This window comes from Phasianus colchicus, chromosome 8 (genome assembly GCF_987193195.1).
Source record: "Phasianus colchicus chromosome 8, bPhaCol1.hap1.1, whole genome shotgun sequence".
Taxonomy (NCBI): Eukaryota; Metazoa; Chordata; class Aves; order Galliformes; family Phasianidae; genus Phasianus; species Phasianus colchicus.
The window spans coordinates 21,105,758-21,129,726 of record NC_143443.1 but is presented as its reverse complement, the minus strand read 5'-3'; the positions used below and the strand labels follow the sequence as shown (position 1 = coordinate 21,129,726).

The window sequence follows — 23,969 nt, the reverse complement described above, 5'->3', positions numbered from 1 at the left end:
CAAAGTATGACAATGATGTGAGCCTAGTATTGCTCTGAACACTGAAGGTTACCAAGCAGGTAATGAGTAGTAACAGTTTTATTTGTTGCATAAGGGCACACACAAATTATTGTTGTCCCAGAACATTTTTAGTATGTTTTTATATTAAAAACCACACCTGCTAATGCACAGAATGAAAAAGGTGAGAATGTGAGAGTTTCTCTGCTTTTCCGGTCTGCTTTTCAAGGTCCATAAACCTGCTCTCTTTTTAAGAACACTTTTTTTTTTTTTTTTTTTTTTAATATATCTCATAATACTTAACAAAGAAACTGAGCATTGACACCTAGTGTCTGAAATAACTTGAACATAATTTCAGGCTTAATGTTTATTACTGGTGAACTATTACAAGGATGTAGATATATTATTTTTGCCAGCAAATTTCCATAAGGATAAATCAGACACACAGAGAAAAATGACTGTACTGGCCTGAGTACTGCACACAAGGCAAATGTTACCAGCAGAGACAGGAAAACAGCAGCTGTGCACCATTCTTGGACACAAAGTCCTCAGGAGTCACGAGGTTAGTGCAGGATCTGTTTTTTCATGCCTGGTTCTGCTGACTGCAGAGTCGCTTAGTCAACGATAATGATCAGAATAAAAGTCCTCTCCCGAAGTTAGAGCAGTTTTTATGCCAACCTATGGCTAGGAAGAGCAGGCCAAATATGTCTGAAATGTATCTAGAAGAAAACAAAGATCAGATATATGAAAATGCCCTTGCTGAGATCGAGTCCTTTGAGCTGCCTCTTGGAACCACCCTAAGGTATGCATCATTTAGATACAGATATATTGTTCATGGTTGATTTGGTCCACTCTTCAGCTGTTTGATTTCAGTCAGCCCAGTGTATCACAAACTTTGTTAACCTGACACTGAAGTCTACTGGGTAGTGGGATTTAATTTCAGTGAGATTGGGCCTGGTTGGAAAAATACAAACCAAGGACATCTCTGCAACTCTTTACTGGGAGAAAGCTGTCTTTGACTGTAGGCTGGCTTCATGTTCTCCAGAAATAAATATATTGCACTTAAGCATGAAAACAAGGGAAGAATCACTCTTTTGTGTAGCAGGGCTTTAGCTTAACAGCTATATTTTTATTTAATTAATTGCTGCTTATTCTTAAATTTGTAATAAATGTGGCTTTATTTTTAATCACTAAAAACACTGCTTAAAATTTTACTGTTGATATCCCTAAATATCTGAAAGTGTAAATAATTTTTTCATGTGCAGTTTATGGAAACACTTCAGTGGTGAGGGTATAACTGAAAAAATTCTTCTGCATATCCACACTTACAAAAAAAAAAAAGTAATACGTAAAAGATCATGATGTTATGTGCCTAAGTATATCGTCAGTAGCTGTAGAAGAGCTTTAAAAATAGCCTGCCTGCGGCTGTGGGCATCAGGTTGCAGTGACTATCGGGCTAAAGAAAGAGAATTTCATTTACCCTGAAAAATGTATGTGTCAATCTATTACTTGAGTTGTTTGTTGACAGGGGAGTGTGGGGCTGAGGGAGAAAAGAAGGAATGTGGGAAGATTGTTACTGCATTTTTTTTTTTTAAAAGGAAATACTGTATTTCTTGAAGGAAATACTACTGCAGTGATATCCTGTAGGATTTTCCCCTATTTTCTTTCTGCAGCACACACTTTGTGTTGTCTATGTCTAGAATACTCCTTGTTTCAGTAGGTGTCATCAACACATTCAGTTAAGTCAGTGCTGTGTATGATAAAACCACAAGCACAAACAAGATGCCATTTATTAGGCAGCGTTTGGGTGTAGTCGCATTGGGGCAGGAGGATGAGTTTGACTACAGTGCTTGGAAGCATGGCTAGCACTGCTGTAGCCGGCTGGTGTCTGGGCTTAGCTGCTCTCAGCTTGCACGCAGCTGTCTGCTTCTCACTCCAAAGCAGCCATGTGTCATGCAGGAGCTTTATATGTAAGGCCCATCGCTTTAAGCTGGCTTCCCACCCGTGCACAGACAAGAACACAGGTGTATCCTGTCTCCTGAGCACGCAGACACAAGGAGTAGCTCATCTTTGGCCACAGACCGCAATATGTGCGATTTAAATAGAAGAGGAGCTATTCCTACTTGACTGAAAAAGGAGGTTTTGTGGCACTGGTGCCCAAGGACACTAGCACACAAGCAGCAGCAATGCAGAACCACGATGCCCGTTTGCATTGCACCAGATCAGCTCCTGAAAGGCAGCAAGGCAGTGCTTTCGGCATCGGGAAGCTCAAACAAACAAATAAACAAACAAAGAGCCAACGCGGCGAGTAAACAAACAAACCGAGGCCCAACAAGCAGAGCCGAACTCCCCCTTACAGCAAGGCCGCTCTTGAGCCCGTCGCCCGCGTCCGCCGCGAGGTGCTCGGGGCGGAGGTCTGAGCCGTGCGGCGCCGCCGGAGCAGCGCGGGGCTCAGCAGCGGGACCTCGGCCCGCCGCGGGGCGCGGGCGGCACGGCTCCGCCGCCGGTACCCCGGTACCCCAGTACCCCCCGCCCGGCTCCGCGGCCGCCCCCGCCCTCGGTCCCTCCCCGGCGCCTCCCGCAGCGGCGCGGCTGCCGGGTCCCTCCCATCCAAGATGGCGGAGAGCCTCCCGGAGCATGATCGGATCCTGCAGGAGATCGAGAGCACCGACACGGCCTGCGTCGGGCCCACCCTGAGGTGAGGGGCGGCGGGGGCTGAGGCGCCGCCGCCGGCCGAGGTTTCTCCCTTCTCTCTCCGCGGAGCCCGGGCCCGGCGCGGCCCGGCTGACAGCTCCTCCCCGGAGACGGCGCGGGGCCGCCCGCGGCGCCTCCGCCGTAAGCGGCAGCGGCAGCTTCGGGCCCGGGGGACGCGCGGCTCCCGCGGGGCTCCGCCGAGGCCCGGCCGCCGCCTCCCGGCGGGACGTCCGACAAAAAACGGCCCCGTGTGGCTGCGGCTCCGGCCGGGCAGCGTTGACAGCAGGGCAGAGCGGCGGTGCGGCGGTGCCCCCGCCCCCGGTCATTGTGTGCGGGGGAGCGGCGCGCTGTGCGGCTTCCGGCGGGGCCGGTGCTGGGGCTGGGGCCGCCGGCCGGGACGTGGTGCCGGGACCTGCTAGGTGTGGGCTGCGCGGCGGGCTGGGTCCCGGCACTCGCCGGGAACATCCTTCGTGGGGGTCTGCGCTGGGAGCCGGAGCGAAAACTGGTTCCGGGGGGGGTTTGTGTAAGGCCGGTCGATGCACAGTTGATAGACTGATAATTCAGTGCGAGTGGAAACAGTCGTCTGAAATTCACCACTGTGTTCATATTCCCCGTCCTGGGCGTCAAGCATTCGTGCTGTGCCCTCAGTGGCTGTTCCTTTTTTAATCTCATGTACTAGCAAATGGTGTAATTCAAACGTCAAATAAAGGATTTTGCTTGATCTGTGCTGCCTGGGAGAGGCGCAGCGGTGCCCTCAGCCCGGGCTGCTCAGAGAAGGGAGGACCTGGGAGTATGGTGTCCATGTAAGGGAGAGGGCTTACATTCAACTCCACTGCCAGTGGGTGAGAGATGTCTGAAGTAAGGAGGCATGGGCGGCAGCCCATTGGTGGTTATCTCTTCGGGAAGATATGGAGATCTGATGTGCGGGAAGCTGGAAGAAGCGGATTGTAGGGCTGAGAGCACACCACGAGGTTCCTTGATGCCATGTGCTGGGGTGCAGGAAAGGGCAAATGAATTGGGATGCTGAGGAGCTGTACACCAGGAGCTTAAGGAAAAGAAATGCATGCTGGACACAAAATGGGTCATTTTGTACTTCACAGTGAATGATGCTACAGTTGACTTATATGGCTGCTGCCCTCCAGCGCTGAGTGGTGTGTGGGTGTTTGAGGTATGGGAACTTGAGCAGGGCCAGGGCTCGTCAGTCCTGGCAGAGCCTGAACAGGAGCGTGGTGGTGGTAGAGCGGCCCAGGCACCACCTTGGTCTTAGCCAGCTCAGAACAAGCTGTGCGAGGCTGCTTCCGTCTCCCCTTACTGCTCCTGCTCCTGCAACTCAGCCAGTACCAGACATGCATGCAGAGGTGCTGAAGCTGAGCGTGATGGGGAGTTTCACCTGAGAGTTTGTGAGTTCTGGCCGAAAGAAGGCAGCTGAGGTGTTTTCAGGCTTGAGTTGGCCCTGGAGGCAGTTCAGCCATGTTTGAGCTGACAAGCCCAGGCACAATGGAGCTGACGTCTGCAAAAAGTACAGCGAACCCAAAAAACATAGCAGCAAAATATTAAATATAATTGCAGCTTTGCTACAATCTCCAAAATAGAGCTTTTATGAGAGCAACTTATGTGAAGGACATAGAGAAAACAGGGTTGAGCAGAGGAAGAAGATGTGTTTGGGAAACACAAATGTGGATGGTGGAAAGACATAAAATATGGAAGGGACAATGTAAATCTCTTATCTGTGTTATACATCTAAAATATCAAAGTTTTAATAAATATATTTAGAGTTGTGACTTTTGTACATGATTCTTGTCCTTTTTGTTTAAATGAGTGTATAGGGATTTCTTGTTCTTGTTATCTCACTGACTTGCCAGAGAGGGAGTTTTGCATTGGTGACTCAGAATTGGTAGAAAAGCAGTGTGGGTTTGTGTGATGTAGCACTTTGTGCTTATGTACAAACCAGTAACTTGGACTGAAGAACATTTATATCTGGCTGAGCGCTTTGAAAGAAGCCTGGCTGACACCATAGAAGTATTTGGCTGTTTTACAGAATCAGAAATGTTTAAAACCAAGACTGAGAGGTCTGTTCAGCAGTCTGTTAAAATTGTTAAGTGAGAGACTGAAAAGCCTAAAACCCCACTTCTGATTTCAAGATCTATTTCGATAAAGAAAAGCTTGAACTTAAAAGGGAGCATTATTATCTGCACAAGATACAGCTTTTAATTGCTAAGCAATATAAATGAAAGAAATAAGTTGGATAATTCTACATGCAGTGCCTGAGCCACACCACATCAAGTGGTCCATTGATTCTCAGTTGAGGAATCCACTGATACTGTTGTTTCATATGATGACTGAAATTACATTCACTTCATTATATAACATGGAATATTTTACTAATCTGCAGTGCTTAGAGAACATTTACAGCACTATGACATGAGGTGCAGCAATAATATTGCTATTTAAACAGCAGAACAAAGGAAGGGGCTTAAGGCAAGTGCTTTGGATGGGAAGCATGAGGTAATGCTTAATGCCAGAGATCATAGGATATGCAGGATCTGACTTATCCCCAATTGTTCCTGTCAAGATCTTAATATTTTCCTAATGCTTTACAAGCAAGTAGGTTTTTTTTTTTGGAGGGGGAAGGGGGGGGAGCAGATGCGGGGGGATAATATGTGGGCTCTATGTAGCTTTTATTTTCCCTCAGCATTTTGTTGCCAGCTCAGTGTAGCTCTCTCTGCTGGCACAAGGCTGTCCGTTCCAGTGGAGGAGGGGTCATGCCGATGTGTAGGGTATTGATATGTAATGGTTTTGTGATAATTGCCAGGTAAAGAACAGTGCATGGATTGGTCCTATGTGGGATTTATAGTGCTAAGATGCACCCCTGTGGGGAAGCCAGGTCCTTTACAGGAGGAATGAAGGTACAGCGGCGTTGCTTATTGTTTAGGACAGAAAGGTCCTGAAGATTGCTGTGCACCTTTATAGAGACTGTGTTTGATTATACAGATAATTATTAATATTGTAAGTGTTAACTGGATGATTTTGAAAGCATAAAACTGCTGGTATTTGACTTGCATGTCTAAACTTAGTGATGTGCACCAAGTCACTACAAATGAAACTTAAATGAACTGCATAACACGCCTTGCATTAAGTACATACACTGTGCATAGAGCAGGCCAGGATTTATTTGTTTTTTCTTTTTTTTTTTTTTTTTCCTGCAGGCTCTGTGAGACTGCTTTATCAACATCTGTCTAGCTTTAATGGCCGACTAAAAGTGATTAATGACAACATCTGTTAGAGGCTCCTCACACACACCTTTTTATATAATGTGTTAATACCTTGTAATTCATGTCATATACAAGCTGTTTGCAAAACCAGGAAGAGGTGTCAGAAAGAAAAGATAAAAGACAATGAAGGAGACAACTCCCTTATTCCCATTTAAAAAAAAAAAAAAGGAAAAAAAACCCCTTTCAGGCTGTCATTGAACTTTATATAAATATATACTAACAGCATTTCAATGGTCAACTTTTTAAAGTGTCTTAATAATTCTTGAATATTCTGTTGGATATACCAGGGTAATTAATAAGATAAATTCTGTTCAGAGTCTGATTGACCTTATCTTCTGGTTAGTGATACGTTGATCAACAAAGGTCGAGCAGCTCAGCAGAGCAGGAGATGCTGTTCTAGCTGTATCCTGATGAAGAAGATTTAAGAGTCTTTTTTGGCTTGTTTACCACATGTTATATTTCAAAGGTCTTTTCTAAAAAATAAATGAACGAACTCTAAATTCTAGCTTGACAACATCTAGCATAAGCATGTGGGACTACTTTTCTGAACACTTTGTCTCATGACCTTCGTGTTGCTGAGTTTGCAATGCTCTGTGATCATGTGGGGGAGAGATTCCTATATCTGCTGAGGGGTCTGTCCAAAGCCGAGTAATTGAATGCCTGAAATGCTTTCTGCAGTGCGACAGGATGCTCTGAAGCCTTAGTGTAACCTGATTTATTGAGAGTGTGTGCTGTCAGTGGTAGGCAAGCTTTGGCTATGTGGTTCTGTCTCTAGCAGCACAGTTGGTAAGCAGCAGTACAGGCAGGGTTAGTGATTTCTCTGGCTATGGGAAGGAGAGCAGCATTACTCACTCTCAGACTGGGAAATGCATTTTCTGAGCGCTTGCCTTTGGGCTGCTGGGATTTGTGGTGTGGTTATCCAATGGCAAAATGTGGTTGCCCTCATTTTTGCCCCACGGTTGTGTTTGTCAGGTATTTTTATCTAAAGGCATTTTTCTGTGTTCTCATATTTTGGCTTTGGGTTATGAGGCAGCAATTCTCTTCTTGTCTGTAACTCAGTCTTGTCCTTAATGGAAAGCAAATGCAAAAGGACTTCTAGGTCATCAGCCAGTGTTTTGAATCAGAACTGAATTGGTTTAATAATGTATCTTTATTTCAAAAAATAGGATATTTCACAGTGTTATAAGCTATTTTTCTGGTTCAAAATATCTTCAGGAATGCTCTAACTGTGTAGTTCCGGAGTTACTGTGTTTCATTCCTCTTCAAACTGAAGTTACAAAGTAGCCCAGAGGAACTCCAAATCCCTTCTGTGTAGGGTCTGATGGTTTCTGGATCAGATTCTAGAGCATGCTTTGACATATATGTAGGTATCAGTTTATCTTTGTTACAGTAGCTACCTTGTACTTTGCAGCTGGGTCTGTAAAGTGAAGAGAACTGCCTCCTTACTGAGTTGGAGGTGTCCCGATAAGCCAGCGGCTTGCTTGTGTTGTGTTTGCTGCAGGCTTTGCACCTGGAGCAGGATTTGATAATATTCAGAGCGTTCAAGTGGAAAGGGAAGAGTTGAATAAAGCAAATATCTGAACAAGTCTGTTGCAATTATTTTTTGGAAACAATATATATTTTTTGTCACTAGCCCATTATATAGCATGAGAACAGTATAATAATATTGTATGCTATGGGCTAATTATTTCTCATTTATATATTCAGTGGTAGAACTGCATTTTTTTCTTTATTTTGTAGACTAGCCTGGTATTTCAGAAACTCTTCAGATTTGCCACCAGTAGCATGTAAGGTCTTGGAAGGTGAAGATTCACTTCAATTGCTGCAAGTTTCAGCACAGTGCTTTGTTTTTACAAAGCCTGAAATTGGTGGATAATCACATCTGCATCGCTTTTCTGGTTGTACAAAAATCTTTATGTTCCATGCTGATTAAGTCTGTCATGAAATATGTGTCTACAAATCAGGCTATCTCAATCTTTTAAAGTGTTTATGCGTCAGCTCCTGACTCAGTCCTTGCAGTGTTTTCCAAACGGGAACTGCTGAGTGAGGCTTCGACCTAACCCCTAACCTGTGAGAAGAATGCTTCTGAAAGAGTTCTCTGTAATTCCATGAGCATTACCAAAGAGCTTGAAATTGTTCCTATGTTCAGGAAGCATGTTTGAAAATACCTGAAAGTTTTTAAAAGAAAGGCATCATCTGCTGAGAGATCCGCAGAGGTGTACTTAATAGGTGGCTGCTGTGGTCTGTAACATCATGTCTGATCTTAATTTAACCTGACTGACCATGGTATGCATAGCCTATTCACTGTTACACTGTTAAATTCAGGAAAGTCATCTGTTACTTAGGTAGTTTACTGAGTTATTCTTCAAGCTGATTTTATGTAGTGTCTGTTGACCCAGATTTTTGGACCTGCAATATGCATAGGAAGTGCATTAATTTTACATCCTACACAAATATCAGTCATGTGAGCACTTTCCTGCAATATTTGTGGTTCATCTGATTTTTTGTTGTTGTTGTTTTTTTGGAAGCCAGTGACATGCACTGTTTGCACTGTTCTCTAGCCTTCTGTGTTCATTTGCAGTTTTCTCAGTGCAGCTGTCTATCTGACAATTAAACATAAGCCTCTTTCTGACCCGTAAGTTCTAAAGTATTTGCTCATATAAGGCTGCAGCTATAGTAGCTACATGCAGTTCAGTGGTTTTTTGCACATTCTTTATCATGGATTATACTTCAGAAATAATGTGGAAATCTATGAGGATTGATCTTTCCTAAATAATGCCAGAAATGGATGTGCAAATAGGAAAATATTTCAATGTGCTGTAGTAAAATATTCAGTTCTAACTTGTTCAAAAACATCAAACTAGTTTTGCATCGGCATCAAATAGTCAAATTAGATCTTATCTTACTTAAGGACTTGCTATGGCTAGCTATACCATCCAGGTGCTGCCAGTCTCTCTGGCTACTATCTGACAGTGAATTAAATGCCCAAACCTTATCCCTGTCACCACAGACCTTGGTAAAACAATGACATCATGGTTGATTTGATGTTCACCTTGAAGTCTGCTCAGTAACATGTCTTTTCCTCATCTTGTCTGTGTGTGCTGAGGAGTTATTTGTGTGCCTGACTGGCTGAGTCCTGTGCAGAAGCTGCCACAGACCTGTCCTGCCAGTAACACAGCCCAGTCAGGAGCCTCATGGCTGGAGGAGGGGTGGAGAAGGAGAGGGGCAGGTATGTATTACAGTGCATCAGCCCTGATGGAAGGACTTATGTGTTTGGTTCAGGTGACCTGAAGAGAGCAAGGATTTTTTTCTTCTTCTTCTTTTTTTTCTTTTTAATGTTAATTGCATTCGTTTTTAAGGAAGGTGTTCCAACCTCCAATGCTGAGTGATATTTTCACTGTCTCAGAGAAAGTAAATTTACTTGCAGAACTGCATCGAGTGCAAGTCTTGCAATTTTCCATGAATCAGAGCAGTACAGAGTTAATTCTGCCTATGCTGTAGTATATATATCTAAGGGGGCTCTTGAGACATTTCAGCTTCAAACAGAAGTGTTCAAACATCCAAGTATCGTGTGGTTGAGTGTCACATAGCGTTGGGTTTTTCTGTTGGTAGCAGCTGTCACGGGGGTTTTCAGTTTGCCAACTTCCTTATGCCTGGGGTGTTGTGGGCTATCCCTATCCCACTGGTATCAGTGAGACAGCATTTTCTTTTGAGCTGTGTTTTTAGGTTAATTCCAGCATGAAGTTAATGTAATTCTTATTGTTTTGTGCTATGTTGCTTTTTAAACTGAAGGAATTATAACCTGGTGACCATCTTCCCTTAAAAATGACATTTATGTGGGATTGCCAGTGTTAGCTTTCCTAAAGCCTTGAACAAATTTTTCTTCCACTTAGTCTGTTTGTCAAGCAGATAGAGTAATGGAGGAACTTATCAAATATTAGTAAAGTCAGGTAACACATACATATACAAAATATTTCCCAACAGAAAGATGGGTTTTGGAATTACACAGGCTTCTCAAAAGTCATCTTCCATTTTCTTCAGTGATTCTGGGAGATGTGCATGTAACAGGATTGTAGCATAGCTTGTGGATTTGTGTGAGAAAAATCAAAATTTTATGTCCTACGTATAGGCTATGTGAGCTCATAAAGTTAACACAAATAATACAAAATTATTGGAAAATGTATGCTTTGATTATACATTTAATGTGATACATTTAAGAGTTATCATCTGTTCATTTTATATTGAATAAAATGCATTCTTAATCAAATTGTTTGTAAAAGTTACATTATTGGATATTTTATTTAGTCTGGAACTTCTTATTTCTAAAATATTCACATCTGTGTGGCGTTGGTATTCAAAATGAATTGAAACAAGTTACTTAGGTATTTTAGTTATGTCACTGGGCCTTTGTTACTTTAAATGCTCTGTTCAATCTTTGTATGTGTCATGAAGGCTGTACAAAAAATATTGGTATGTAGTTATCTTGAAGATTACATATAAAGCATCCCAGATACAGATGACACGTGAGCTACAGGCTGTAGGAGATGGCTAACAGTTCCTGGGACATGCACAATAGAAGTCTGATCAAACCTTTGTAAACATCCCAGTAGTTTGAATTTTCATTTCTAGATGAATTCCCCATTTCTCTTCAGATCGAACAATTAATGTTATGGTCTGTGGAAATAAAAAGGGAAAATAAGAATATTGATATATATGGACTTGTTTCTGGTTATATTTTCCATGAAATTGGTTCCAGCTACGTTCACTGTATTAATTTGGATATGTGAAGCAGATGGCCAGACTTGGCATTTTGCTGCGTATCAGCAGCTACTACCAAAGTGAGTGGAGTTGGCACTTTCTTTGTCTTGGTTTTTGGTTTTTTTTTTTTTTTTTTTGGTAAATCTACCATTAAAACTCAAATTTGGAAGAAAAAAAAAAAAAGTAGCACAGCACTTGTTTTTCAGTTTCTTGCTTCATACATCAGTAAGTAGCACAAAGGCTCAGCAGGAAGAGGCATCTCCTTGGTCAGCAGTGTAAAAACAGGAAGGAGGAAGTCTATTGCAAATCTGGGTTTGCTGATTATCAGCTCCTGTTTTGCTGCAGAGGATGTCCATTAACAGCCATCGGTGTGCTCCATTGCTTATCCAGGGTGAACAATGACTGCTGTAGTGTTGCTGCTACAGAATATGGACCCCGGTTATAGGAAGTAATGTTAACTAACAAACTGTACTCAGCCCTTTCCTGCTCATAGAAACAGGATACTATTAGTGAGAACAATTCACAGAAATTGCACATACAGGAAAACCAGGCAAGTGAAGCATACCAGCTAAACTAAGATTAATAAAATCTTTTCTCTGATTAGGCGAGGGCTTGGATCCTGCATTGTTCTGGCATTAATAAGATCTTTTAAATAGTGCAGTGAGAGGTGATTATAAATAAAGATGGTAGAACTGGACCCTAGGTAGTGTCTGGCAAAGAAAGTCTGCTTAGGTTTTAAGAAATGTGCTTATTGCCATAACTCAAGTTGAATTACAGGAAACACCTGGACATTATTTTATAAAGCTTTTTAAGGGGGTACATGGCAACCTATATGAAATTACTCCATGGAAAAACCCATACAAAGTTGGTAGTTTGTGTAAACACAAAGTATCTTTGTATATTGCCAGACAAAGGAAATTTCTGCAGCGTTTCCTGTGAAATTGCAGCTTAAACTGAACATGTGTTGTAGGATTGTGCTTAGGGATGCCATGGTTGTAGTCAAAATGACTGTTCTGTTTTAAAGTCTTAATTTGCATGATCAGTTTTTTTTTTTTTTGTGTCTGCTTGCATGGATCCACTGAACTCATTGTGCAAATTTGAATTGTAAATACTATTTTACAGCTGTGTTCTCTCTCTCTCATCTACTTGGCCACTCCATGCAGTGTGTTTATATGAGTTAGTTGGAAGCATCTCTGATCTCCATACAACATTAGCTTTGGCAGCAAGTTATTAATTCTAAAAACATCATTTTCCACAAGCACTGCTTCTTCTTCACGTGAGGGTTGGTTTATTTGTATCTGTTAGATTGAGGATTCTTTGTGTGTGTTAATTATTGCTTTGAAAAATGGAATACAAATTGTGTGCCTGATTTTCTTTTTTTTTTGTGTGTGTGACTTGGTTTAACTGCTCACTTCAATCAATTAAGATTATTCCCCCCCACGTTTCTAAATCTGAAGTTCTGCAAATGAATGTTTCTGTTGCATCCTTTGCTATTCTAGAAGTTGCACAGCTTAAGTCAGATTTGTACAACTATTGTGCAGGTATGATTCCCATTATTGTAACAGCACTTGTGGAGATGTAACACCTACTGAATGGTTATCAGTACACTGACAGGAACACATGTATGCAGTTTTAATTGCTTCATATGTCTTGTGCAATCAGGAAATGAAAGACTGTGGCAATGCAGGAATGGGTGGGGAATGTGCAATTCCTCCTAGAAATGGGACAGGACGGGCTGGGCGGAGGGTGAACGTGACAGCAGCAGACATTGGTTGGTGATGAGCTGCAGCACTGCCTGCACTGCTGTCCCAGCAGCTGAGCTTCAACTTCAGCCTTGCTCCTCATGTTTGACCCAGCTTTATGCACTCTTTCCTCAGCAGTATCTGTTGGCTTTCTAACCGCCTTAAAACTGAATGGGACAGAAATTAGGAGCAGAAGGTTTGGTGTGTGGTGAATTAGGATTGTAGTTTTCTGTTAGTTACATGCTGGCGTGGGTATTTCAGCTCAGTGCCAAACAAAAGTGAAGGAGAGCATCGTGCTTGTGCCCTGAGGGGTGGTCCTTGCTCAGAATAAGAATTGAAAGTATTTGAGACCCCTGTTGTGTTTCATACCTGAGCATTTATAACAGAGACGCACACTTTTAGGCCTTTGGTTTTCTCCAGAGAGAATTCTTCACTCAAAAAAACTTAAGGTAGTGCTGCATAAGCTCAGAGACATTTATCCTGAATGTGTAGTGATTAAAAGTCAAATCATTACCTGTTTAAAAAACAAACAAGCAAAAAAGACCACATAACTTCAAGAAATAGTGCTTGTGGTGTTTTGCTGTTGCTTGTTTTATGGTTGGTTTTTTGTTTTTTTTTCCCTTTTCAAGTTCATTTTTGCCTGTAGACTGAGTACCTGGACAGTTCTCACTACCATTATAAAATTACATCGATTGCCATAAATATAAGGAAAAAATTGCTTCATTTCTCCTTCTGATTACTCTCGTAATTCACTCTTCCAAGCTAAACTCCCACCAGATAGATTGCAGTGGAAGCTGTATTGTTTGGATTTCTGATTATTCTCACTTAGTGGTGGTAAACTGGTGTAGATGTGAAAACCAGGTATGTGTTGTGAAAAGGAAATTTGGGGTGTTTGCTGAATTCTCAGAAGTATTGTTTGTCTCCTTTCCTTTTATACTTAAAAGCCCAGCAGTCCTGTCAATGTATTAAATTAACCTATTAACTGTTCTTTAAACTGCAACTTTAGAAAACAAAACAAAACCCGATGCTGTTATTCTTTTAATCCAGTTTGCAGTTGGGCATTTAATAGATTGCGTCCTGGTTGCATCTACAGAAATTATCATCTGTATACATCTGTAGCAGAAACATATTTTTGAAACTATACTGTAACTATTTGTGGAGAGGTTTTTGATAGCATCTTTGAGTGACAATGAGTAGGTATGGAAATTGGCGTTATAATAGATCAGATAAGATGAGAATTACTTATTTATTTGTATATTATAAAGACTCAGGTGAGGTTCGTGGCAGATTAGGATCATGAGTCTTGGCTGAGTTTTAGCTCTCTGGAGATGACCGTTTTTGCTCAGTAGATGGCAGGTGTTTGCGTGTGTGTTGAATGGTGCCCTCTGGTGTTACAATCGATTTTTGCAGGTAAACGCACATAATGTCGATATAGGATGCACTGGTTTTTCATTGTGTGCTTCAGTTCCGAAAATAAAATTGCTAAGAATTTCTTTATGGTTATTAGCAGGGTGTCCAGTAAGCTTATTTAGTTGTCTTCAATGGTAGATGGTTGTATATCTGAAAAATCTCCATCATTTATTTATTAATAACTGAATTCATGTATGTGTCACCTTTGTCCCTTCAGTCCAACTGGCAAAAATATCCTTACTGCAATAATATTGAGTGAGAGACATAGATATCTTTCTCCTTTCTTGTATATTTCTTTAATCATTGTGATCACTGAACTATTAAAGTAACCTGCACTACTGCAGTATAATAACCTGGACCTAGGTATGATACTTGAAAACAAATTAGGTTAAGCTGCCTCCAGAACTGACTTTCCCTGGTTTCTTTTTCTTTCTTTTTCTTCTTTTGAGTACTTTCTGCACTATCTTGTACCTGCCACTAACAACACACATGTGACTCATATTGTCCAGTTGTTGAGATGAGTCAGAGAACTGTCTACATACTGAGTTCTGGGAAGAAATAACCTACTATGCTCATTAACAGAAAGGCATTCTCCACTTCTGCTTGTGCTCTTCATGGATGCCCTGCTCTCCCCATCAGAAGTGTGTAAATGTAGACAAAGATTAAAAGAACTAAATGTTACACAAGTAAAGTATGCTTGGTAGCCTAGATGTGCTTCTGCCCTTTTTAAGGTACTTTATCCTGAAATATGTGAAGCAACATAAAGCGAGATGTTTTTAGGGCAGGCATAGTGGCAGATAGAATTGCAGGCACTTCCTTTTGCAGAACTCCATTTTGCTCTGGTTTATCGCAGTGTGGCCATCCATCTGCAGGACTGTTTAACTGGAAACACACAGAATTGTTATCAGGATTGTTTGCAGTACCGAAATCTTCAGATTAATAACTATCAGTTAGTAATGACTTCATTTAGCTAAATCTAGGTCATTTTTGAAACGTGCGTGGGGAAAATAAACTGCATAATAAAAAACAAACCACAGTGTAGCATGTGTAACATTGCCTGATGGGTGAATCAGGCACAAGTTACTCAGTTCTGTTTACAGTTCTGAGAAGACATATAATTTCTGTCCATGGACAGAAATGGGATGGCTCTCTCAAGTAGGTGTATACTTTTAAAAAGAGCAATGCTTTTGGTCAGGCTTATTTCTGAAGCCTCAGAAATAGCAGGCAGATGAAATCTGTATGGCATCCTAAGAGTACAAAGCACTGAGAAAGTTGATGAACTTTTTAATTCTTTTTCTTTCTTCTCGTGGATCTCAGAGATTTGTGACTCAAAGTGTGATTATTTATTTATTTATTTTTCCTAGTAACAGTGGTGATTTTTTTCCCTTCAAAGATAAGCAGTTCTATCTCAGGATTTTTTTTTTCCATAGCATGCTGCGGGAGTGTGATGTGTTACTGTTCCCACCAGGTGGAGCTCTTGACATACGTAATTAACGTGAAATGTGTACCGTTGGTGAATCTCAAGTAGCTCCGTCGAAATCCAAGTTCAGATCGTAGGTCATCAATTAGGTCTTCTGTAGTTCGCGTCCTTCCAGAAAGCAGTATTATGTACAACATAAAATAGCAACTATTGTTTTAGTATGGTAGGGTAATCTCTTGGTGAAGGCAGTGCATTGATATTAATATTATTATTATTTTGTAATTTTAAGCACTTAAGGGTTTTAATTAAACATTATGATAATACCCCTGTGAATTAACAACCAATACATTTTTATTTTCATTAACCTGAGATATAAGTCATTTTAATACTAAGAAAAAATAACAAATACTGATTCTTATAATGGTGAATACTGCACTGCCTATGCTGCACTGTATGCAGGTCCAGAATTTGGCTGTGTTGTCTGGATTTGTTTGATAACATTTTACATGCATAAGAAATCTGATAGCAAACTAATTATGTTACTCAGTGTTTCATAAACATGTCTGCCAATGACGGTAGATTTGAATGTGATGCAAAAGTATCAGGAATGGTGAGCTGTAGCTACTGGAAAGCCCCAGAACACCAGGGAGCAGCTAAGTCCAAAGGCATTGCTACGACCACAAGCAGACACTCAGGCAGTACAAACCCAGTGGTGGAGTTCCCCTGGCAGTATCTTTTTACAGTCTTGTTCTCATTTTAGGTATATTTGGTCTGTGGTGTTTTACTACTGTTTTCACTTATGAGCATGTTGAAGAGCACGAGTACACACTGATACAGTTCTACTTTTGTGATAGTGATACTCCTTTTCCACTTTTCTTTGAGAACAGTGTAAGGAGACCTAAACTTGGAGGGAAGCAGCAACAAATAGAGCTTTTTTCTCATTTTGGTTTTGCATCCAGCATAGACATTGTGTGTGGCCCACACAGGAAGGACTCGTGCATGCACAGTATCTTTGAAGGCTCAGTTGGGTGCCTGTAGTCCTCTTACTCTTTATTTCTGCTCCAGAAATGGCACTCTGGGGCAGGTGGGTGTCTCTCTGTGCCCACTCTGCAGGTTTCCTCTGCACCTCTGACCTTTTCTTGTAGTAATGCTCATACAACCAGCTTGTGGTGTTTCAGAGCACTCAACATCAGTTGTCACACCTTCCTCTCATCCCTTCCCTGTTCTTCTATAAAGGTATAAGTGATACAGCCTACACGTCTCCCCTCATTTCCTCAGATGCCAACAACTTGCCCAATAAGCTCACTTAATAGGAATGCATCTGGCACCTTTCATCACCATAGCCAGTTCTGCTTCCCACTCTGACCAGTGTTTGCCCCTGGTGTGAGTGTTCCTGCTGGCAGCTGGGGTCACTCCTCATCTCCAACCACAGTCCTCATGGCCCAGCCGCTCTGGGCAGCGCGAGGTGTCTCTTGCAGGCAGCCTGCCAGGCACCACAGAAGGAGATTGCCTGCTTGTCACACTGTGCTCCTTCCAGCTGTCTTATCACACTGCAACGGCAGGAAGGGTGAGGGGCATTTTCCCCTTTGTGAACCATTTCACAGGTCAGCAGCTGTGGATTTTCCTCTGGTGTACTTAGGAGGAAGGAGCCAGCCTTTCAGCACATTACCCTTATTTTCCTCTTATAAGCAAAGGAGGATAACCCTCATGGCTTTCAGGGGTTGATTCATCAGGCAAACAGGAATATTTTACTGTGTGGATTTTACTCTAAGAGCATATTTGTAAGCAAGCAGGCTCTCAGGAACTGGCTTTCTTCCTTTGCCATGGGGGACAGCTTATTGCCTTCCTTACTTCTCCAGATTCAATTCCTTCTCTCAGTATATTGCCCAAGGTCAAAAGGAACTAAAAAAGCATCAAGAATCTAGTTAGGAATGTTTTAATCTTCTGTGAAAGGTCAGGTTCTTACTAGGCACTCGTCCATAGTGTTGTTGAGCAGGCACTGATGACCCAGACTGGCAGAACTCAGCTGTCTGTTTAGAGCAGAGAATCTTGAAGACTGTGGGAAGTCATATTTCTGTGAGGAGGCAGAGAGGAAAGTGCTGTCATAGAATTGTAGATCACAGAATCACAGAATGGCTTAGGTTGGAGGGGACCTTAAGGACCACATAGTTCTAACCCCTGTGTCATGGGTTGGGTGCCACTCTCCAGATCAAACTGCCCAGCACCCCATCCAACTCAGGTTGTGTGCCTCCAGGGATGGGGTGTCCACAACTTCTCTGGGCAGCCTGTGCCAGCACCTTACCACCCTCTGAGTAAAAAATTTCTTTCTAACGTCTAACCTAAACCTCTCCTCTTTTACCTTATAGCCATTCCCCTTGTATTATCACTATCAGACTGTGTAATAAGTCAGTCTCTCCTGTCATAAGCTCCTCTCAAGTATTGGAAGGCTACAAGAAGCCCTCCAAGCCTTCCCTTCTCCAAGCTAAACAAGCCCAACTCCCTCAACCTTTCTTCATAGGAGAGGTGCTCCAGCCCTCTGGCCATCTTTGTGGCCTTATTCTGGACCTGCTCCAACAGCTCTGTAGCCTTTCCAGACTCAGGGCTCCAGGCCTGGATGTCTTTCCCTCTGCTCAGCAGTTGTGGGGGCTTTGGCTCACTGTTATCTGGCTCTTGAACTTCAGACCGAAGTCTGCTACAGACAGCATTGACTTCACTGGAACTTCAACCTTCTTTTCCCCTGTCTTCAGATTGCTATTTATTTATTTATTTTAAACAGCTTTGCCTTATAGATTTATGGAGAAATCTTTGTAATAATGGAGGGACATTAGAGGCTAAAAAAATGCAATTTCATGATTTTCACACTCCCGTTTTTTATTTTATTATTGAATGCTCCTTGTCTTGGGAGAGTTTGTACCTTTGATTTCTCATGCAGTTCTCTCTCTCTCTCTCTTTCTCTCTCTCTCTCTCTCTCTTTTTTTTTTTTTATTGCTTCTTCTACTTTAAATTGCCCGTTGGCTCCTTTCCTCACTGTCATGCAAGAGTGTTTTTCCATGCAGCTTTCCATTCTCTAACAGCTCAACACTTACTCTGGTAACATCTGCAGTCATTTTTCCTACTTGAGGTTTCTAATTTTAGTATTCAAACAGTTAATAAAATAAAGCAAAAGAGCTGATTTTAGCCATTCCTGATAGCTCGGTCTCACTTCGGTAGCAGCCTTAGGCATGTGCATGCGATGATTTTGCCCTAGGGCATGTTTGGGTGCTGGAGGAGGGTAGTACAGAGGCTGCTCCTGGAGCAGACAGGCCTGGCTCTGGCAGCTGCTCTGGTCATTTTGGCTGGGGGCATCTAACACTGATGCAATTGGATAACTCTACTCTTAGGAGTGTTAGATTTGTACATTTGCACTTTCTTACATTTAGGGAAGAGTGGAATTTGATAGAAAAGCGATCCATGCCATTTGAGGTGGTCAGAGAAACAGAATCTTTTGTATTCGTGTTTGAGCATTAGGGAATAAACAACAGACCAGTGAGGCTCAGGTCAACCATGATGTAACTGGTTAAGCACCTGGATTAATGCTGTAAGGGCTGGGCTCAGTTCTCAATTTTGTACTACCTCTTTGTTTTAATGCTGATATTGGTGGAGTGCATCACAAATAATGATACCATAACATCAAGCTTGCATGCTTTTACTTTTTTTTTCTAAGAGAGATTTCAATAAAGATTCTTGCATACTGTATTTAAGTGATGGGGAGGAAGTAAACTTTGATTTTCTTATTTGTATTTACCAGGTCTGTATACGATGACCAACCAAATGCACATCAGAGGTTTATGGAAAAACTTGATGCCTGCATACGTAACCATGACAGGGAGATAGAAAAGATGTGCAATTTTCACCATCAGGGCTTTGTGGATGCTATCACAGAACTTCTTAAAGTTAGAGCTGATGCAGAAAAATTAAAGGTAAGGAACTAGTTTGTCAAGTTTTATATTATTGCCTTTAAATTAAAAAAAAAAAAAAAAAAAAAAGGGAAGGACTCAACTCTTCTACTGAAGAATAGAATTTTCTTGACCTATCACATACATTCTGTTATTTGAAACTGTTTTTTAAAGTGGAATTTGTAGGATTTGTGATGTATACTTTATTAGGTCTAATTCTGATTTTCTCGTATGCACTTTCAGAAAATGCTAGCAAAAAAATTTTGTGATTTCTAGAGGCTTTCTCACATGGTAACAAATAGCAAAGTAATGGCAAAACCATAATTTCGTAGGTCTGCTTTTTCTAATCATGTGTTTACATGTCAGACCTTAGAAAGTTTCAAATTTTGATTAGAATAGTAAGAAGACTGCAATTATCCCAGAAAAATATGTTCTATTTACACTGAAAATGAGTAGGAGAGTAGGTGGACTTAGTAGTTTTCTTTAGAAATGAGAACTAAGATTTACTCACAAATCAGAATGCATTATAGTGAATTATGAGATCCGTCCCTTTTAGCTCTCTTTACACTTTTGAGAGCAAAATATGCACACCAGACAGAAAGAGTATAGTTCATCAGAGGTTATGATTAGAAGAGCATTATATAAAGGATATTCAGATAACAAGAGACCAAATACAGCGTCAATGAGGTCATTGAGCATCTTTGTTCAGAAATTAATGAGATTTTTAATAAACTAGAATGTGCTTCCTTATTATGATGACCTAATGAGTCACTTACTATGTGGGAAAATCTGAGGTCGAGCTTTGCCTGCACCTGCAGCATTAAAATGTTGCTGTGGTTTGGAGATTTCCACGTTTGATGTTAATCAACCACCCAGTGTTTGCATTCAGCAAAGTATGAATGTTTAATTACCATAAAATGCAATCACCATTTCTTACAGACAATGAATGGCCCATAGAGCTCATTGAGGTTATCAAAAAGGGACCAGTGGTCAATTGGGTCAATGATTTGAATTGTTTGACAGACCTACAGAAACAAGGAAAGTTCAAAAATCCCAAGTAAATTTGAGAAGTTTGCCACAGAATCTGTTAGAAAGAACTGTCATAAGTAATTGAAGTTAACGAAAGCCCTTTGCGATCAAAAGTTCAAGTTCAAGCTGTAGAGTTAATTCGAATTTGCATTTCTTTGTTCCAAGTTTCTCATGAAGCATGATCTGATTACAAGGGTGAGCAGTCACATCAGGGCAATATATGCATATTTGTCTAACAAAGGTGAAATTATTTTTAAGGTCCAAGTTACTGATACCAACCGAAGGCTTCAGGATGCTGGGAAAGAGGTGAGAAAATGGTGCTTCCTATATGGGCATTATGAATATTTGTAGCAAATCAAATGTGTTTGCATAATTTAATTGTAATTTTCTGTTAAAAAACCTCCAAGGTGATAGCCCAAACAGAGGAAATCATCCGATGTAGAGTTCAGCAAAGGAATATTACAACAGTTGTGGAAAAACTACAGTTGTGTCTTCCAGGTGAGTGACGGATGGCTAAAGATGGTTGTAAATAATAATAGTAACAAAAAGTAAGTAATGGTGGCTAAAAATACAAAAGAATTTTATTTTTTAAGCAGTGGCCCTGTAAAATCCAGTTTGGCAAAAGGATCGTGGTGTTTTAGAATGATGTCCACATATAGATTCTGTGACTTTACAGTATTTGACATAGGGTCACTTTTTGAGAAAACATCGTGAAAAATATAAACAGTGCAAATGAAGTATCTACATGTACTTTTAATTGTAGTCATACTTTTAATTTGCTAAACAGTAAAGTTGTTCTTTATTTTTTTAAACTATTTGAATTCTTCAAAAATTATGAATTTTTCTGTTTGAACATTGTACTTTGTTTCAGCTCTGTGTCATTGCAGTCTTTTATAATAAAGCATAAAGGCTCCAAATAACATTTCAGAAAAGTGATATTGTGGGATTGCACACAGCTCTATAAGGATTTCCTGCTTGTAGGATTTGATATGGTACTACGGATTTGAGAATTTCTTTTGTAAAGTCTTGCTAACTTATTCTGATTACAGTAGAGGGTACTGTTGTCATTTAGTGGTAACAGATCGTAGACTTGTAAAATAGGTAAAGTAGTGGTAAGTGAATAAGTATGCTTGAAATATTGTCTACTGTTCTGTTTAATCTTAGTTATTTTTTCTTTTAAAAGCTGTTATGAGGTCAGTTCCTTTTTCTTTCTTTTACCTGCATTCTAGAATCTTTTTTCTTCCTAGTTTTATCATGTTACCATTGTAGAAGGAATTCAATTAGACAAATTTAGCATATCCTTTTTCATGGTTTATTTTGTTCTTTTCAGTTATATTTCCTTTTTTATTAACTAAAACCACAATAAGATGCATGGGTTAATCTGCTTGTTTTTATGCAGTGCTGGAAATGTACAGCAAACTAAAAGAACAGATGAAAGTGAAAAGGTGAGTGAATTTATTTTTATTAGCAAAATACACCTTCTGTAAATAAGCTGATAGATTAGCAAAAACTGGTGCAGACAAATAAATGTAAAGTCCTGTCGTCTGGACTTACATTCTTCATTAATACCTGGTCTCTTTCAAGAATGCAAGTGAACAAATAGTGTACTGAATATAAGGACTTCTAAAAGCTTAATGATTGCTATGGAAAATAATGGTTAGTTAAATAGCATTAAATGACGATATAATTATAAAATGTGAAGTAAAATGGATTTTAGGTTTGCTTTTTTAAAAAATATTTGAGACAATTTAAGATGTGATAACAAGATCCTTAGGGAATAGAGATCTTTACATAATACATTAATATCTGCTTAGTCTGTCATAATATATTTGAATCAAATTTATAAACCAAGGGAAAAGGACATTTCACTCCATATATGTTTCTTCAGACTTGTCTGATATCTTTACACTGATCTTTTGTGTATGTGAGACTATGGGAAGAACATGAGAAAAATTGTTGTGTCTTTTCCACTGTCTTAAGGGTAAAAAAACCAACAAACATAGTGAAAAATAAAAGTCTAGGAATAATGTTTTTTAGTAGGTATTTCCTTCCTCTGTTGTTTCTTCACTTTCCGTCTTCTGAGGGAGCCAGTCACTGCTGCTCAGCTCCAGCGTTCCCAGTCCTCTCTGTGGCTGCTCTGCTGTCCCTGTCCCCCAGGGGCTGCTGCTGCATTGTACCTTATGCATACCCCCCCAGCAGCGCCACTACTTTCTTCTTCCTGCTTTATACAGGATCATGTCCACCTTACCCACAGCTGCTTTTCACACAGCCTCCGACACCGATTGCTCTTTCTCTTCCCTGCTGTACTTGCGATCGTCATCGTGTCTCTGTGTGCCTGGCACCACTGCAGGAAGCTCCCACTAACAAGTCTGTCTGGACCTGACTGTCTCCATTTGGAACTGTCTGTGCGTAGTCAGATGTGTACATTCTAGACAACAATCTAAAATTGTTTTTTGACTTTATGTCTGGATTTCTATTATATAAATATCCAACACCTATTGCCGTAGAGCTGGACATCTGAAAATCCTAAACAACAGCTGCCATGCAAGAGCAAATCAGCTCTAAAGCCTGTGTGCACATGTCCAAAACACATCAGGTATACCATACACTGCTGATCAAGCAGAGCTGCAGCAAATGTGTTGCACACTAGTGTGTGGTACTTGTGTACATGTGCTATCTGGGAGGCTTTGGAAGAAATATCAGTGCTTTAACAAAAATTTGAAATTGTGCTTTTGCATTACAATCAAAACTTGCTGGACAGGAACCAGTTTGGTAGATCTCATCAACTTGACTGCTCTACACTGCTTCTTCTGAACAGGACACTGACATGACAGTAATTTAAAATAGCTGGCAGTGTGCTGTAGTATTGTTCTTGGAGCACCTGAGAAGAAATATGTAAACAGTCCAGTGTCCCAGCTACTCTGCACAGAGATTGTAGTGCAGAGTGTGCTGTCTGAGCTGCACCACTTCCCACTCCCTTCCTGGTCTGCAGAATCTGCTACATTTTGCATGTTGTTGATGTGGAAATGCTGGGATGAGGGTCTACATTCTGCCATTCCCTTCTTCTGTCAGGCAAGGCAAATAACATTCTGGCTTGTCAGAGATGTTATAGTTCCTAATATTATCATGAAAGATCACCTAGGTGAGATAAAATAGCAGATGGCTCTTAGTGCATTGACTCCATGTTTACTAATAGGTTTGTAGTCTACTGCTGGTTGATGGGATTTTTGAAAAAAATATCAGTACTCTTTCAATCTAAATTTCCATTATTTAGGAGGTATCGATCTGATAATTTTCCCACGGAAGGAATTGCTTGCCAGACAGGAAATCTTAAATGTTACAAGTCAAGTGATGGTATACTGAATTGAAGGGTTTAGACGTGTCATTGTCATACCATAAAAAGATCTAAGGGAAAGGGGAGATGCCATAGCTTTGATGTACCATACCTTGAAGTCACACGAAGTACAGAAGGTTTAGGTTCTGCTGCAGGCTACTGCTACAGCTCAGGTATCTCTTTCATTAGTTATACTACACTTAAGACTTGGCCTGTGACTTACAATTCCTATAATACTAGCTAGAGGTGGATATTTCACGGTACTTGTGATTAGTTCAATGGTAATTTACTTGTGGCTTACCAAGCAACAAGTCCAAAGGATGAATGCATTTTGGTCTTTATCATTAAGTGATTCTGCACTGGCAAGGACATCCAGAA

The 23,969-nt window shown here is 40.8% G+C and overlaps 1 protein-coding gene across 9 annotated transcripts in view; it reads left to right on the top strand.

The window, feature by feature from the left end:
* Positions 1-611: 611 nt before the first annotated feature.
* Positions 612-23,969, top strand: part of EXOC6 (exocyst complex component 6) — an 85,665-nt gene continuing 62,307 nt past the window's right edge. For 3 of the 9 annotated variants that reach the window (XM_090145240.1, XM_090145239.1, XM_090145244.1), the window contains exons 1-5: positions 668-799; positions 19,081-19,252; positions 20,516-20,563; positions 20,665-20,755; positions 21,657-21,702. In XM_090145240.1, coding sequence (XP_090001366.1) covers positions 678-799; positions 19,081-19,252; positions 20,516-20,563; positions 20,665-20,755; positions 21,657-21,702 — 479 coding nt within the window. In that variant the 5' untranslated portion in view covers positions 668-677. Of the gene's footprint in view, positions 800-2,542; positions 2,696-19,080; positions 19,253-20,515; positions 20,564-20,664; positions 20,756-21,656; positions 21,703-23,969 lie in introns of those variants that run through there. The other 6 variants (XM_090145246.1, XM_031597733.2, XM_090145241.1 and 3 more) reach the window with 3 other exon arrangements.